Source organism: Phodopus roborovskii, unplaced genomic scaffold, assembly GCF_943737965.1.
Source record: "Phodopus roborovskii unplaced genomic scaffold, PHOROB, whole genome shotgun sequence".
NCBI classification, from domain to species: domain Eukaryota; kingdom Metazoa; phylum Chordata; class Mammalia; order Rodentia; family Cricetidae; genus Phodopus; species Phodopus roborovskii.
In genome coordinates this window covers 1,239,815-1,256,946 of record NW_026126647.1, presented here as the reverse complement: position 1 = coordinate 1,256,946, position 17,132 = coordinate 1,239,815, and the positions used below count along the sequence as shown (strand labels likewise).

The window sequence follows — 17,132 nt, the reverse complement described above, 5'->3', positions numbered from 1 at the left end:
TTTTGTGAGGCATTCTGTCACACTAATAAGAAAATGTAATACGCTTCTTCCTGTGAAAAGTATATCTCTAGGGGACTGGAAAGATGGCTCAGCTATTCAGAGCTTGCACTACCCTTGCCGAGAACCCAAATTTGGTTCCCAGCACCCAGGACAGGCAGCTCACCGCAGCTCCTGGAAATCTGACCTCTCTAGCCTCTGCCAACACCTGCACTCACAAACACACATAGACCCGTGTAGACGTACAAGCATACACATAATTTCAAAATAAACCTAATAATAGAGATGTGGATAATTGTCAGGATGCTATCCTCTGGTAGTTTGAATGAGAGTCACCTCCAAGGCTCGCAACTCAGTCCCTAGTTGGTGAAACTGTTTAGGGAGGAGTAAGAAAGGTGGCCTTATTGGAATGTCACTGGGTGTGGCCTTTGAGCCCACACCATTCCCAGTTAGCTTTCTCTGCCTAGGGATTGTGTCTAAAGACGTGAGTTTTTAGCTTCTGTTCCAGCGGGATGCCTGCCTGCTGCAGTACTCCCTGCCATGATGGTGGTGGACTCCACCCCTCTTGAACTCTAAGCCGCAAATTAAATGTTTTCTCTTACAAGTTGCCTTCATCGTGGTATTTTAGCCCAGCAATAGAAAAGTAACTGAGACAGTAAAGACAATTTGTCAGGAGTTTACGTGTCTAGATTGTCTTTAATATGGACATGATTTTGTTTGTAACTAAATTTAGTCACTGGTCATTACTTCCTGACAGCCCCTGTAGAAGTCACAATTCTGCAGAGAAACAGGATGAAGTGTGTGTGTGTGTGTGTGTGTGTGTGTGTGTGTGTGTGTGTGTGTGTGTGTGTGTCTGGAGATCCAGGAGAAACAAAGGTGTGAGACCTAGTCCACGGGCAAAACAAAGTCAGTGTCTCAGCTCAGGAGGCAGGCAAGGAGAGCAAATTCTCCTTCCTCTGCCATTCAGCTCTCCTCAGTGTACCAGGAAAGACCATCTGTGTCATCAATTTACCGATTCCGTGTTAGTCTTGTCCTGATACGACCTTCCATACACACCCAGGAGTAATGCTTAGCCATTTGTCTACGCTGCCTATGGCTTTGCGAAACTGACACATGAAATTAACCACCCACTCACTTTTTTATTCTTGGAACACATGATACTTCTGAAAAGTTTTGAGTAAGCTGTACTACTCATCTTTTATTAAAAATCTTAATTGTTGTGTAGGTAACTCTCAATTTCCCTGTCACTCAGAACACTACGTCAAGAAGCTGATGCTGGTAAGATTTGGTTGGTCCCACTCCACGGAGGGGCACTGATAATAAACATTAGTCATGTGTGCCCTGAGAATTAACCATAACCACATTGTCCCACACCTCAACCATATATTGGACTGACTGACACCAAATCCAAGGGCACAAACTCCATAGGCTGTGCAATGGGTGAACCATACTGGGTGGCCGGCCCCTTGGAGGGCACTGGCTAGCAGAGCCGTGCAAGAAAATAAACCAGTCAAAGGCACTCTGAGAAGGGAGAACATGCCTGAAGCTGGATGAACAGAAAGAACGGGATTATCAAGGTAGACCTCCCCTGTGCAAGTACGGTTGCTATTGTATCTCCCCAGAGAGTGGTCTGGGACAGATGACCTGGGGTCTGTGAACCCTGGGGAATCCTTGTCAGCAACTCTCCCCAGATTACACAGCCTGAAGAGCTAATGAGACTTCCTGGAAGGAAACGTCATACTTGAAATGGGAATTTTTCTTCTCCTGATAAGGAAAAAGAGAAGAAGCTTATGAAGGAGGGAGTTTGTCTTACCAACGGTGACTGAGTCAGGGAATAGGACATTTGCAGGGTATGCGTTTCTGCCAACACAAGGGGGGGGCAGACACCTCTCTTCTACTCCCTGCTACTCCCATGAGTGATGGCTCATGAACACCTGCTACCTCCCTATTAAAAAAATGATACCCACAAGCCCATAATGAGTCTGTTTCCGGACACGCAGTTCATCAAACCCTTCAAGGGTCCTTCAGTGTCTCTACTGTCTGGTACAGTAACAACATTATACCTTCACACCAGGCCCAAATCCAAAAGGGCTCAAGCCCAGACAGAGTTAACTGCACATACAGAGCCAAGGGAAGGGAGATCAATATTTGCCCAACGGAACAGAAAAATCAATCAATGAAGAGGAAAGAAAATGTTATCTCTAAGCCTTTGAAAGCCATGGTTCAGATGTGCCCATACTGACAGGTACAGAAGGAAAAGGAGAAAGAAAAAAGAAGGCCTTTATGCATTGAAGCTCACAGGAAGGCCTCACTATTTGGGGAGCATTTCTTTCTCCTTTTCTACCTGTGTGAGAGTCACGTAGCAAAATGAGCCATGTAAGGGCTGGAGGGATGGCTAGGCAGTTAAGAGCACTGGCTGCTCTTCTAGAGGACCAAAGTTCAGTTCCCAGAATCCACATGGGGACCCACAACCACCTACAATTCCATTTACAGGGTATCCAAAACCTCTTCACGAATCAGACACACATCTGGTGCACATGCATGCATGTAAGCAACACACTCAGATACAAGATAAAAAACAAAATATTTTTTTTAAAGGAACCACCGTAAGGCAAACAATCCATTAGCATCTGACATATTTCAACGTGACCACCAATGCCAACAAATGCCCAAGTGTCACGACGTACAATCACTTGTGCCAAAACTATGCCTGAAAGTGCTCAACTTGTCCTTACACTTTCCTTTGTGCATAACTCTCTAGATTGTGTGTGAGCAACCAAACTCTTGCTTCCTGTCTAATTTACATAAGTTAACCTCAGTGCTTACGAATGGACCAAGGTGTGTTTGATGGATGGGGTGGGAGAGAGGGGTGATTATGGTATTCTGCATGCAGAAAAAACTCACGTTTATGTTCCTGGGTATTTGGCCAGACTGCTTAAACAATGCAATGGGAAATTGAAGTTTATCTTCTTCCTATGCATGTCTTCTGTCCAGGGTTCCGGGCTAACAAAAAATGCAAAGTGACATGAAGTCCCTCGCTTCCTCAGCAAATGTTTATCTAGACAAATGTTTGCAGCCAGGAGGGTGTAGAGAACCTTGTTCTCCTTCAGTGGTGAAAGGAAACAGCAGGCAGAGGAGTTTCCTGCTGTTGTAGGGTCTGCAGCCACCTCCAGGTCACTCATGGGTATTTTCTGTGGCTACTTAGTCAAGAAATAACCTCACTGGGACTTCATTTTGTCACAGAGTCTTCCTGCAAAGCTTGTGGGTATGCAATGTGTCTTCTTTGCCCTGCTCTGACCTATCTATCCATCACGTTAGACTTGGCAACCGAGTTGGGTTGACACGCTTTAAACCCCAAGCTCTCCATCCCTGCAAAATACCTGTTTTACAAACAAACGTGTGTGTTACATTAGACCTATAAATACAAAGAACCAAAAAAAATCTTCCTCAAAATGTGCCAGCAATTTTTTTAATGTCTCTCAAATAACTAGATAAGACTAGGGTAGACTCTTGTCTTAGATTCTTGAAGAAAAAAAAAACAAAACAAAAATAACTAACGCATGATTTATGAGTATTCCACCTAAAGGAATAATCAATAGATGAAAAAAGATGAGGGCAGAACAATCCAATAAGTAGTTCTAGACCTACCCAGCACGTTATTACTTCTATAAAGTTCTGTGTTACCACTATGCAGTAGGTACCCAATATATGCTTGTTATTTGAATCGAATACTACAGAAAATTTTCCATTAGTCATCTTTATGACGCATTTAGCCTCACTCTATTGATCAAATAACTATATTGCCTGGTGCCAGGTGCTCCACTCAAAGAAACAATTATTTTTAAATAGATTTCGATTTTTGTAAGGATCCATTCCATCCCCAGGTCCCCTGCTTCAGGCAAACATCAGCCAAACATCACTCATGAGACCATTAATCCCCCAGTGCACACAAGCACTGCTTCTCAAACTTCTTCAACTCACTCGAAAATGCGACTTCTGCTAGGAGTCTTAGTTGGTGTCATCCTTGTGAATTCCTGGGAGTTTCCCTGGCACCAGCTTTTTCCCTAACCCAGAAATGGCCGGCTAAGTCTCCTAGCGATAGAGGATAGGCAGCTTGCAACTGGCACCCTCCTGTAATCAGATTGATGGCAACCCCAATTGTCATAAGGGAGCTTTCATCCAGTAACTGATGGAAGCAGAGACAGAGATCCACAGACAAGCACTGGGCAGAACTCAAGGAATCCTGATGAAGAGAGGGAGGAAGGATTGTACTAGCCCGGGGTGGAGGTGGGGTCAAGTTCATCACAGGGGAACCCAAAGAAACAACTAACCTGGGCTCCTATGAGCTCACAGACTCTGAACTGACAGCTGGGGACTCTGTATGAGACCAACCTAGGCCCTCCACATATGTGCCACAGTTGCATAGAATGTTCTGTTTGTGGGACTCCTGGTAATGGGATCAAGGTCTGCCTCTAATACTTGAGCTGGCTTTTAGGAGACTATTTCCCAATACTGGGTCGTCTTGCCCAGCCTTAATACAAAGGGAGGAGCTTAGTCCTACCCCAACTTGATATGCCCTGCTTTGTTGACACCCAGGGGGGGCTGCCCCTTTCTGAAGGGAAACAGAGGAGGAGTGGATGGTGGTGCAGAGGGGAGGCCGAGGGGCCGGGGAAAAGGGAAGGGGAACTGCTGTAACAATGTAAACTAAATGAAAATGCAATTAATAATAAAGAGAGAGAAGCCTGCACTCCTCCAGGGGATGCACTGCTTTCCTACCTTCTCTTCGATGTCCCTCACTCTCTGTCGGTGCTTAAATTTAGAGCCGCATTAGTCTTTTCTGAATAAACTCTTCTAGTGTCGCTTCTTTAAAAAAAAAAAAATGCAAATTCCTGGAACCCCCACCCCCATGATCCTCTGCAATATTTTTTAAGCCTGAGAAGGCACTAGGAATTTCTGTTTTAGCAAGTATTCTGAGTGCGCTGAGGCAGATGATCTTCAGGGCAAACATTAGGAACTGATCCATAGATCTGACCACTCTCGAGTCTGATGGGCAGGTCCTGGAGCTCCAGGGAAATTGTGTCGTATTGTAACTGTCCGTGTGTGCACTGTGTGGTTATTTATCGCCTTCATGTAAGCACTAAGAGGATATTGGCGGCAATGCTACTTTCTGTGTACATGTGAGCCATATCAGTGGGCTGGGCTGGCGGTTGGCAGCACCACACTCAGTGGCATTGCCCTCTGGACTCCCGGATTGCGTGGATCTGGGACTGACAGTCACGCAGAGCAATTTCCCCATTAGAAGTTTTGCCTGTTTGAAATTTTCATAAGGTCCTGCGTGTTTCTTTGTTGCCAACAATTATCAGCATAGAACAGCTTTTGTTTTGTAATACAAACTTTGGGGGATTTGTATCTAAAAGGATATGCAAATTACTCCCTACGTACATTAGACAACTTATAGCTAACACAATTGTACTTGTACACACTGTGATGATAGAAATTTGACCTAACAATGTATCTTGCGGTTTACTAGTAGTTACTGAGTGTCCACATGCCGTGGGTATAAAACGAACCTTCTTGTTGATACACAGGGACTTTTAGGCGAAAAATATGGGAACATTCGAATCCCCGGGGAAGTTGAAGCTTCAGAGTTTGAAATGATTTTGGACGCTGCCGTGGAGGCAAAGTTAGAGACGAAGTTACTGGAAGATTGGTACTGCCGCGATGAGAACTCTGTGCCAGCAACGTATTACCTCAGACCCAGGCTAGAGGTGACGCGAAGCAACAAGAACTCAGTAAGTCTGCCTCCTCTGCCCGTCCCTCTGGAGTATATCTGGAGTATTTCCCTTCTCTCTGGAGTATATCTATCGTTAAACTATACTAGCAAAAGCCTATCAGTTGTAAACTCCCTCGGGGGATATGAGACTATGACTAAGCTTGCTCTGATTGGCATATGTCATGCCTGCCATCTGTAAGTCCACATAGCCTATTAATTCTCAAAAGGATTGCGCCATTATCTTACCAAAGCTAACTCTCTCTCCTCTTACGTCTTGTCTGAGTTCTGACTGTCAACTTGGCACAACCTAACGTTGCCTGGAAAGACGGAACCTGGATTTAAAGATTGGCATGTGTATGTGTGTGTGTGTGTGTGTGAGAGAGAGAGAGAGAGAGAGAGAGAGAGAGAGAGAGACTGTTTTCATTGCTAGCTGATGCATGAGGGCGGGCTCAGTGCACTGTGGACAATATTATCCTAGGCACGTGACCCTGGGCTAGATAAGAAAGCTAGCTGAGCTTACATCAGGGACCAGCCTTCCTCTGTGGTTTCTACTTCAGCTCATGCTTGAGCTTCTGCCTAATTTCCCGCAATGATGGGTTGCAACCTGGAAGTATAAGACAAATAAATTTTAGTACATCTCTGATAGTACGGTTTTAGTACATTTTTTATAGTTCTCCTTTAACATTCCCAACAGTATAATTTCCTGTAGCTTGGGTAGAATCATAGAGTATATTGATTTACTTATGCCTCATTATCTTCTCCTGTCCTACATAGTTTCATAGTATATTGAAACTTTTAAAACTAAGCAAAGGACAAAAAGGAGCACAATTTAGGGCTTTGAAAGTCAAGGTGGGTGGGAACCTCCATCTCCTGATGGCCTGATAAGGGCATAGTACAAGCCCATGCAGAAGAGAAAGAGTTAAAGAGGTGTGTGTGTATGTGTGTGTGTGATACCATATGTCTTGCTCTTAAACACTGTTTTGCCTTTCACGATTTTGAGACTAACCTCCCATTTTCAACATTTCCTAGACGCAGCCTTCTGCCGGTCCTGAAAACGAGAGGCCATGGCAAGAAATATCGGATGAAATCAAAACCATATTTAAAGCCGCCGTCAAACTGCTCCACGAACAGGGTAAAATGAAGCACGGCCAGGCTAAGAGGTACCTGTTCTCAGGTAATTCCACGTGTCTTCAGTAAATCAAGAAACAGGTGAAACATGGATGCATCCACAGTCTCCCTTGGGGGGGGGGGTCTTTAAATTTAATCCCATTTGTTACCACACAAAGTTAATTTGATCAATGTCTCCACATCCCAGAGGGAAAGAAAAAAATGTGTTAATTCCCAACAAACCCCTTACTTAGGTCGTCAGCTTCTCTAACAAATGTGATTTTAAAGGAAGTTCAGAGGCGGCTGGGTATAATAGCCACACTCTGTAATTGTCAGTGGAGCCTCTCCTGCCATCTTAGTCTCTCAGCAAAGGCGTGGGAACCTTAAAGGCCAGATCTGGGAGACAGCAATGGATAAGGACAGCCACCGTTCTCCTGGAAACAGACCCAGATGGCACTGAGGCAAAGAAATTATTGTCAAGTAATAAACAAGCAAGCTCTTTGCAGAAATTAAATAACTTGTAACTTGAATGCAACAGTTATAAAAAGCAGTGGCCGAGGAGCGATGCTGGGGCTCTGGTGTGGACAGGATGGGCTGAGCTGGTTTTTGAGGTAGAAGATGGAAGTAGTCAGTTAGCAGTATCATGACTGTCTAAGGGGAGAATCCCAGGCAGTGGAACCAGCTGGTTAGAATCCCTCAGAGGGACTGGACTGGGTGTCCGTGCACAAGCAGGTCTCTCGGCCAACAGAATAAGGTGTTTGTTTATTCTAGAACCAAATATGACCATGGCCTGGGAACACAGGTTCGGGTTGCTCCAAAAACCCTGTGTAACAAGGTGGCAGTTCTCTGAAGCTTTTGTAGCTACAGAACAAAAGAAAGCAATAAATCAAGGCATTTTCAAATACCTTGGTAGAAACACAAGACAGGTGGGTTCCAGCTCTGCAGAGAACTCCCTGCTATGGGCATCAGGTGCTATCTGACAACATCTTAGCCTGTAAATCAGTGGAAGCTAAGAGTCTGTTTGTATGTACATTTCAAGAAAAAAAAAAAAAGAAAAAAGAAAAAAAGAAAGAAAGAGTTTACCCCATAGATAGTTAGGATGTTTGGTGGATGCAAAGGTAGGCTCCAAAAAAAAAAAAAAAAACTATATGGGGCTAAAGGTAATCTAAGATAATTTGTATCTGTACCTGCAACATTCCAGTCCTCCTTGACCACAACAACTAACCCATCAAGCAACATCTTAGAATGTTCAACACAGGCAAGCCTTTATTCTGGAACTCTCATGAACAGCAAGAAAGTCAGGTTTGGGGAGGATGATGGGAGGTCTGAAAGTGGCCATCCGAAGAACTCCGTACTAAATAGCATGTGTTGACATGGGAAGATGGAAAGGAGGGTCTGGAACTGCAGAAAAATGTGTCAGGACCCAATTTTGTATTAAAATAGCACACACACACTCACACACATAAACATATCCACACACATCCAAACATACACACATGGCACTCACACATACTCTCATACACACACAAACACATACGCACACTCACATGCCTACACATACACACAAGCATACTCACATACACACACACATACTCACATCCATGCACACACATATACACACACCCAAACACACTTACATATACACACACACTGACATACACACTCACTCACACATACACTCATACATTGACATACATACACACACACACATACACTTGAATACATACACTCACACACACACTCACAAATACTCACGTACATACACTCACATACATACACTCATACACACTTACATACACACACACACTGACATACACACTCACTCACACATATACTCATACACACACACATACACACACTTACATACATACACACACATACTCACATACATGCATACACATATACACACACTCATACACACATACACACACACTGACATACACACTCACACATACACTCATATACATACAGTTACACACACACACACACATACACACACACACATCCTCCAGCTCCCCATGACAGAGCAGTGGGCAGCCTCCCACAGACAGGCAAAGGAAGCCTCATTGTCAGAAACTCTAGAGAAGCTGACTTCTGCAGGAACAGGGCAGTCTCAGTTTTGAGAAAGCAAGCACCGCTGGGTAAAGGTCATCAGATATGCAGAATAGAACTTTCTAAAGCTCATGGTGAGCAATTGCTGAGGAAAAGCAATATATTAATTGCACTTTCAGATCACTGCTTTGAATGCTGTGCACTGGGAACACAGATTCCCAATACCGTATCCCAATGTGGTAACAGTATCGTGACAGAGAGAAAAAAAACCATGTGTAAAAGCCCTTGACCCTCAACCACGGAATACACATGTATATAAATAGCTTTGTAAAGCCATACATAGTCTGGTGAAGTCCACTGAAGCAACTGCAAAGACAGAAAATGAAAATGGCCCAGTGAAGAGAGGGGAAGGTTGGAATATGTGTGCACGAATTTCGGGAATTCTATTATGCAGTTCCCTCTTTCTATCACAAATGCCGAGGTGAGAAAAGTATTTATTTTTGTTCCATCTTGTAGCCTCCCAGCCTGTGATCAATCAATTCAATGCCCCCATTGCCTTTGGGCCTATAGTAAGGTCACACAGCACTAGCTCGTGGCAAAACTGTTCACCTCATATTGAGTAATGAAAATAAAAACCAGTAAGAGCTTAGAGTCCCCAGCGTCCCTTCAAAGACATGCCCCATCAACCCCAGACCTCCCACAGGACCACACCTACCTCTTAAAAGTTCAGTCCCAATAACAGACTCCGGGGAACAACCCTTTAACACACAGCAGCTGAGGGTATTCCAGGACTAACCTACAGCAGCAATTATAAACACAAGCTCCCCCTCAACCATGAAGGTGCACACTGCCTCCACGATCTAGAGAGTGGACTTCCTGTCGCATTGCTTTTTATTCGGGTTCATCTAAAGTGTTGCAGGCATCGCTGGCTTTTTCTCTTAGCATTGCCTGCCTCCTCTCAACCTGTGCAGAACACAACTAACAGGATGTATAGTGCATAAGAACACAACTAACAGGATGTATATAGTGCATAGTAATTGCTCAAGAACGTTAATTTATGAAGAAGGAGCCAGGATTGCTGGGAGGAAGGAAGAAGGGATGGGGGAAGGGAGGAGAGACAGAGGGGGGGATGGGAAGCAGAAATGGGTGTTTCTGTTTGCTTTCTATTGCTGTGATAAAAAAAAAAGACTAAAAGCAACTTGGGGAGCAAAGGATTTATCTCATCTTATATATACTTCCTGGTGACAGAGGGAAGTCAGGATAGGTTTTCAAGGCAGGAACCTGGAGGCAGGAGCTGATGCAGAGCCACAGAGGAGTGCTGCTCTCCGTGACTTCCTCCGCCTACTTTCTTACACCACTCAGGACTACTTGCCCAAGAGTGGCTCCACCCACAATGGGCTGGGTCTTGACAAATCAATCATTAAACCAAAAATGCCTTCACACACTTGTCTACAGGCCAATTAAGTGGAAGGGAGCATTTTTTTCCATCGAAGTCCCCTCTTCCAGGGTGTCCTGTGGCCTGTGTCTGTTAGGAGTAAGATTTTTCCTGCCAGCCTGGACCCTCCGCAAGGCCAACCCCAAATAACACACTGAGACTCTGTATTTGATATTATGCTGTTGGCCAGGTGTTAGTTTCTTATCGGCTAGCCCTGTCTTAATTATTAACCCATTTCTATTAATCTAAATATTTCCATGTGGTCTCATCTTACCGGAGAGTGGGCCTGGACCTCTATTCTCTCCAGTCTCTACATCTTGACTCCTCCCTACTACTTCCTCAAATCCTCCTTGTCTCCTAGTCTCACCTATCTTGCTTTCCTACTGGCCAACAGTGCTTTATTCATTAACCAGTATGAGAAACATATTTACAGAATGACATCTCCCTGTCTAACCAGGACTGGAGGGAAGAGAGGATGGAAGGGAGGGAGGGAAGGTGGGACTCACAATACATACTTACTTCTGTGCACCTCTATGTACTAGAGGCCATGTGTGCTTTAGTTCAGAAGAAATGGTGTCCTACACTAAGTCACTTTCTGAGACTGTGGAACTGAGAAGTAGCATGTGCCGTTAAACACTGATCAATATCCAGAGCACGGCTATATTTTATTCTAAGGTGTGCCTTTTCATTTCTACTTCAGCACATCTGTCTAGGGTACAATATACCTCAGACCAAATGATGGCATCACACTGTGAAGGGTGGCCTGGCAAGAAACCAAGAGCCTAGCTAAGTCCCTGGGCTACCTCCACGTTTCCTGGCCCTAAAGGGGCCTGTGCTGTTTCCACATTTAAAGGGACTAAAGTTGTAGAGGGAAATTAAACTTAAAGTCATCATTGTGAGCTTGGCACGCTTGCTTTATGAAGCTGTTTTCAACTTCTTCCCAATGGGAGGGAAATAAAATATGGAAAATTATGGGGGATAAAAATCTATTCTTCTGGGTCCTACCTGCTTAGGAAAAGACTGATCTGAACATGAAAATCATTCCACTGGTTGCACCACTACAAATTATGAGAGCAAACTAAGCCTCCCCCAAATGACTAATAGCTACATAATAGGAGTTGGGGCACATGGCTCCTTCGTTCGATATGCTAATCCTCATCTTAACCTCTTCCAGCGATGGAGGATGAATTTGACTTTGCCCTAGGCAAGCAAACGCCGGCATTCCTGAAGAAGTGTGTGTGCTACATCAGGAAAATCGCTAACATCGAGCGCTTCGTGAAAATCCCGGAGATGGGAAAATACATGGACATAACCGGAACGGAACCAAGAATCATCCGTGACCCAGAAGCTCAGGAGAAGCTGATAAAACTCAGGGATGAATTCATCCCCACCATCGTTGCATCGTCCAATCTGAGAGTGTACACGTCTGTCACTCATTGTGACATGAAACTGGGCTATTCCCAAGAGATAGAAAACCACTACATAGAAGGACTTGGTAAGCAATTTTATGAGGACATGATTGACATAATCCAGGCCACAGTGCAGCAAAATTTTGACACAGAGACTGACGCGCTGTATGATGAAATTCTTCAGCACTCTTCGCTGTGTAAAACGTATGCCTCCTTCTACGAATACAAGTGTGAGTCACTAAACATCTTACACAAATACATCCTACCGAGCAAAACCGGGCACGTCAACCCTCTCGTTGTGTATGGTGGGCCATGCACTGGGAAGACTCTACTGCTGGCTGAAGTAGCAAAAAAGGTAAAACAAACAAATAAGTAATCTGCTCTCTCCCTTCTGTGTTTATAGAAATATTAGTCTTTGGAGGACTGGATCAAATTCAACTCTCATTTTCTGTGTTTGCTGTCTGAATTATCACTAGGCCTTTTGGGGGTGGATATGTCTGTTTCCTTTTTGCTAGTGTAACGGCTGTGCCGTAAGAACAACATACGTGGGATATAACTATAAAAACCATTTTCTTTTGTTAGTCGGTATCCCAACTCATCTACCTCACTTGGATGAAAAGGGAAACCGATTCTTCAAAACTCTTCTCAATTCCTACCAGGCAAAAACCAGCCTTCTAGTTTCTCCAGTCACTAAGGCAGGCTCAGTTCAACAATGAGAGTGCCCAGCCTAAGGTGGTAACTAACACTTCGGTCTATAGTTTTTCTCCTTCATCTGAGGCCTACAACAAGATAGGGATCCCAATGGGAAAAAAATTATCAGACTGTGTATCCAGATTTGTGGTCATTGAATGCTCTATAGTCTTTAGAATTTGAACAAACATTTCCTACGGTTAAGAAGTACCATTTTACTGCTTATGAGTCCACCTGCAGACCTGCATGTGACCTTTCCGGCAGCACTTTGGCCTTCAGAGATGGCTTGTGCATTTCTTGAATCAGGGCTTCTTTTTGTATGGCTGGTGTTCATCTGAGCTCTAGAGGGAGGAGACCTCATTAATTATGATTGTGTAAGGCCACAGCACTGTTCTAAACTCTGCTTGTATGTTTTAGGCTTATGGCTGGCTACATGAAGACACGGGGCCAGACTCCGACCCGGTTGTCATCGTGAGATTTCTAGGCACGACAGACATGAGTATTGATCTGAGGACACTCCTTCTAAGTGTTTGTGAACAAATGGCAGTCAACTACAGGTGTCTGGTTCAAAGCTATCCTAAGAAAATCCATGACCTTCGTGACTTATTTATAAATCTGTTGAATGAGTCTTCACTGCAGAGACCTCTGGTGATAATATTTGATGCCCTGGAGCAGCTGTCAGAGAGTGATGATGCTAGAAAGCTATGGTGGCTACCTGCTCACCTTCCCCGGTTTGTGCGGATCATCCTCTCCACACTGCCCAATAAATATGGGATCCTGCAGAAACTAAGGTGCCTTATCCATGAAGAAGACAACTACATCGAGCTGATTCCCCGAGACAGAAAGATGTGCAGCCAAGTCCTCAAACACCAGCTGCTGAAGGTCAAGAGGAAGGTCACATCAGGCCAGCAGATTTATGTAAATAATGCATTCTCCAAGTGCACGCTGCCTATGTTTGTGAACCTGACTTTCAGGGAGGTGAGACACTGGAGATCTCACAAGGATGTGGATGAATCCTCTCTCTGTGTGACTGTCCATGAAAGCATAGAACAGTTATTCTGGTCCTTGGAGAAGAAGTGTGGTCAGAAACTGGTTTCCAGGGCTCTGGGTTACATCACCATGGCCAAAATGGGTTTGAGTGAAATGGAACTGGAGGATGTGTTAGCCCTAGACAACAGTGTTATGAATGAGCTCAATGAGAACACCAGACCCAGCAATCCCCTGAGAGTACCTTACCTGTACATTGCAAGGCTCAAGGAAGGTCTCAATGGATATTTAATAGAAAGACACGTGAAGAATGTCACACTCTTAGTCTGGGCCAACAGACACCTGCAGCTCATAGCTCAGAAGCTGTATCTTCAGGAGGACAGAAACCTTCGTGAGATGCACACAATCCTGGCAGATTATTTTCTAGGGGTATGGTCAGGAGGCAGGAGGAAAGCTTTCTGCCTGGAAGACCCCTACTTGAATGGCTGCCTTGACTTAGAGAACAGAAGCCTGCTCGAGGAAGAAAAGCATTTCATGGAACAAGCGTCCTTTGACAGGCAGGCCCCTGACCAGCCCTGGGTTTTCCAATGTAACCCACTAGAGCCTGACATCTTTTTTGTCAATCACCGGAAAATGTCTGAGCTCTTGTATCATCTGACAAGGTGTGGGAAAACCGATGACCTGCTTTACGGAATTATCATGAACTTCAGCTGGCTTTACACCATGATCAAAATTGGCCAGTTTGACAAAGTGCTTGCAGACATAGAACTGGCTTACAACTACTCACAGGAAAAGGAGCTGAAGTTCCTAGCCAGCACGCTGCGTGGAATCAGAAATAAGGTCATCACATTCCCAGGCTCCCTTTCTGCAGAGCTTCAGCAAAGGCTGCTGCCTGTTGTTAGTTCCCTGCCCAAACTTAGACATCTTCTTTTAGAATGTGACAAAGATGGACCTAAATACTGCTCCATTGTTCCTCTTCATTCATCCATGGATGTGACATACAGCCCCGAGCGTCTCCCTTTAGCAGCCAGTCACCTGCACGTTACAGAGATTCTGCCCACCTGTAACCCCAGCACTGTTCTCACGGCTTTAGAAAATGGCTCCATCAGCACATGGGATGTAGAAACTCGCCAGCTACTCAGGCAAATCACCACAGCCCAGTCTGTCATCCTGGGCATGAAGCTCACCAGTGATGAGAAGTACCTCGTGGTTGCTACAACAAACAACACCTTGCTGATTTACGACAATATCAACTCCTGTCTCCTATCTGAGGTGGAAGTCAAAGGGACCAAGCATGGGAGCGGTTCCACCTACATCAACGGATTTACACTCTCTGTCAAACATGCCCTCGCATGGCTGGAGGCCAGCAAAGATGTCACTGTCATTGATCTGCACTATGGATGGCCGCTTTACCAGTTCCACTGTTGGTATGAAGTGACCTGTGTCCAGTGCTCTCTGGATGGGGTGTATGCTTTCTGTGGCCAGTACCTCAACAATACCACCATTTTCCACTTAGGGAGTGGAGAAAAGTTATGTACAGTGACATCAGAATTTTCAGGTGGCTTTGTAAAGTTTCTTCTCATCTTGGACACAGCTCAAGAGATGGTCATGGTAGACAGTGAGGGAAGCCTCTCTGTTTGGAATACAGAGGATATATCCAACCCCCAGCTGACCGAAGACTTTGACTGCCGAAAGGAAGACAGCGAGGTGGTAAGCATTGAACTTTCGGAGGACCAAAGCGCAATTCTGATCTGTAAAGCCCTAAGCATTGAGCTTTTGGACACTGGCATGTGGAAGGTAGCTGAAAAGTTCAGAGCCAGGCACAATGAGCGATTTATATCTGCCGTGCTATCCAAAAATGGAGACTGCATCATTGCAACCATGGAGAATACCCCAGCAGTGTTCTTCTGGAGGCGGGACACAGGACAGTGCATGGCAAGCTTGCAGGAAATCTCAGGTACCATAGTTAAGCTGGTAAAATCTAGCCACCACAACATGCTACTGTCTTTATCAACCAGTGGTGTCCTTTCCATTTGGGATATAGACATAATCACAGCTATGTCCAACATAGATAAAACTGGAAAGCCCATCCAGAGTCTGGTGTTGCCTGCCAGAGGAGAAATCATTTATTCTCTCGATGGCTCTGATTGTGTTCATAAATGGAACTTCAGCAGTGGGTTCATTGAAGCAGTATTTAAGCATGAAGGAATTGTTGAACACTGTGTGTTGACATCCACTGGAGACATAATGGTGACGTCAGATGACAAGAGCAGCCAGTATGTCTGGCACACCAGCAGTGGGGAAAACCTCTTCCGCATTAACGGGCAGAGGATATCCCAGCTGCTGATCACACACAATGACCAGTTTGTGGTCTCTCTCTGTGAGGAAAATGCCTCCAGGGTTTGGAGACTGGCCACAGGCCACAGGGTCTGCAACATCTTGACCACTTTGCAAAATGCCTTTATTACCTCTGCGAACACCTTCGTGGTGGGAATGACAAAAAGCAAAGTTCTGGCTGTCAGTCTTTGGACAGGAAGTATCACCAAGAAATTTTGCTGCGAAGATGGGATCACCATTGTGAATTTTAAGTTGATCCCTGACTGCCCTGACATCATCGTGTTTATCACATCTGCTGAGACTGTGAACATCTGGAGTCTGACTGAAGAAGTGATCTGTCGACGCGTGCAGCTCCCAAGCAACTTCTTGAAAAACCTGGAAGATTTTGAAATTTCTCCCAATGGGAAGCTAGGCATTATATCCCGGGGAGATGAAAATATCAATGTTTTAGATTTACACAGTGGAAAACTGAGGGTGGTTCACGCCTCTGGGGTCATCTGGAGGCAGAGACTTTCTAGAGATGGTCGCTATCTGGTATATATTTGTTTCCGGAATGGGGAGGAGGAAGAGGAGGAAAATGATGCAATATCTAGCTTAATTGTAATGAGACTGGCTGATGGCAAAAATATCGGTGCTTGTTCCCTTTACAAAACACCAACTTTCCTTGCTCTCTCACAAAGACACCTGAACATCATTGTTGGCTTTGAAGATGGGAGTATAGGAATATACACCGTTGTGGACCGTGTAGATGCTGCACTGAAAATCAAAATCGCCACTTCGAATAGCAGGCAGATTTTCAATAACGCAACACACACATCCAGGCCAAAGTCAAACAGTTACTCCTTTAAAGTATCTGTGGACTGTTTATGGAGAGAGTCCACTGAGGTCTTTGCAAGAGACAGCCCCATCACAGTGAGTGACTCCTCAGAGTCCAACGAGGCAACACCCTCCAAGAAACACAACTCTTGTTATGACCGGGTATGTGCTGCCCTAGAATCCCGGAGCCACAGCTACACGCCAGATAACTGACATGATGTTTATCCTGCTCAACTGAAATACATAATCCACATACAACAGAAAAAAAGAAAAGTACACCTTCTGCATCATAAATGATAATCTGCTCATTTCTTAAAAGCAGGAAAGATGCTGGAATTTTCAATGAATTAAAATCATTATAGAAAGAACAGAACTGTGAGACTCAACTTGGGTGGCATCTTTTCATCCAAATGTAATAGACAAATAAGAGAACTTCTGTATGTGATATGAAATGGCCATTTCACCTAGAAGAGAGAGGATAAAGTCTTTTATATTTGCTGTGTAATAAGAATCAACACAATTCACTAAA

The 17,132-nt window shown here is 44.6% G+C and overlaps 1 protein-coding gene across 1 annotated transcript in view; it reads left to right on the top strand.

The window, feature by feature from the left end:
- Nwd2 (NACHT and WD repeat domain containing 2) overlaps positions 1-16,911 on the top strand; it is a 129,485-nt gene extending 112,574 nt beyond the window's left edge. The window contains exons 4-7 of the mRNA XM_051174019.1: positions 5,586-5,789; positions 6,800-6,944; positions 11,539-12,128; positions 12,881-16,911. Coding sequence (XP_051029976.1) covers positions 5,586-5,789; positions 6,800-6,944; positions 11,539-12,128; positions 12,881-16,816 — 4,875 coding nt within the window. The 3' untranslated portion in view covers positions 16,817-16,911. The remainder of the gene's footprint in view (positions 1-5,585; positions 5,790-6,799; positions 6,945-11,538; positions 12,129-12,880) is intronic.
- Positions 16,912-17,132: the final 221 nt, after the last annotated feature.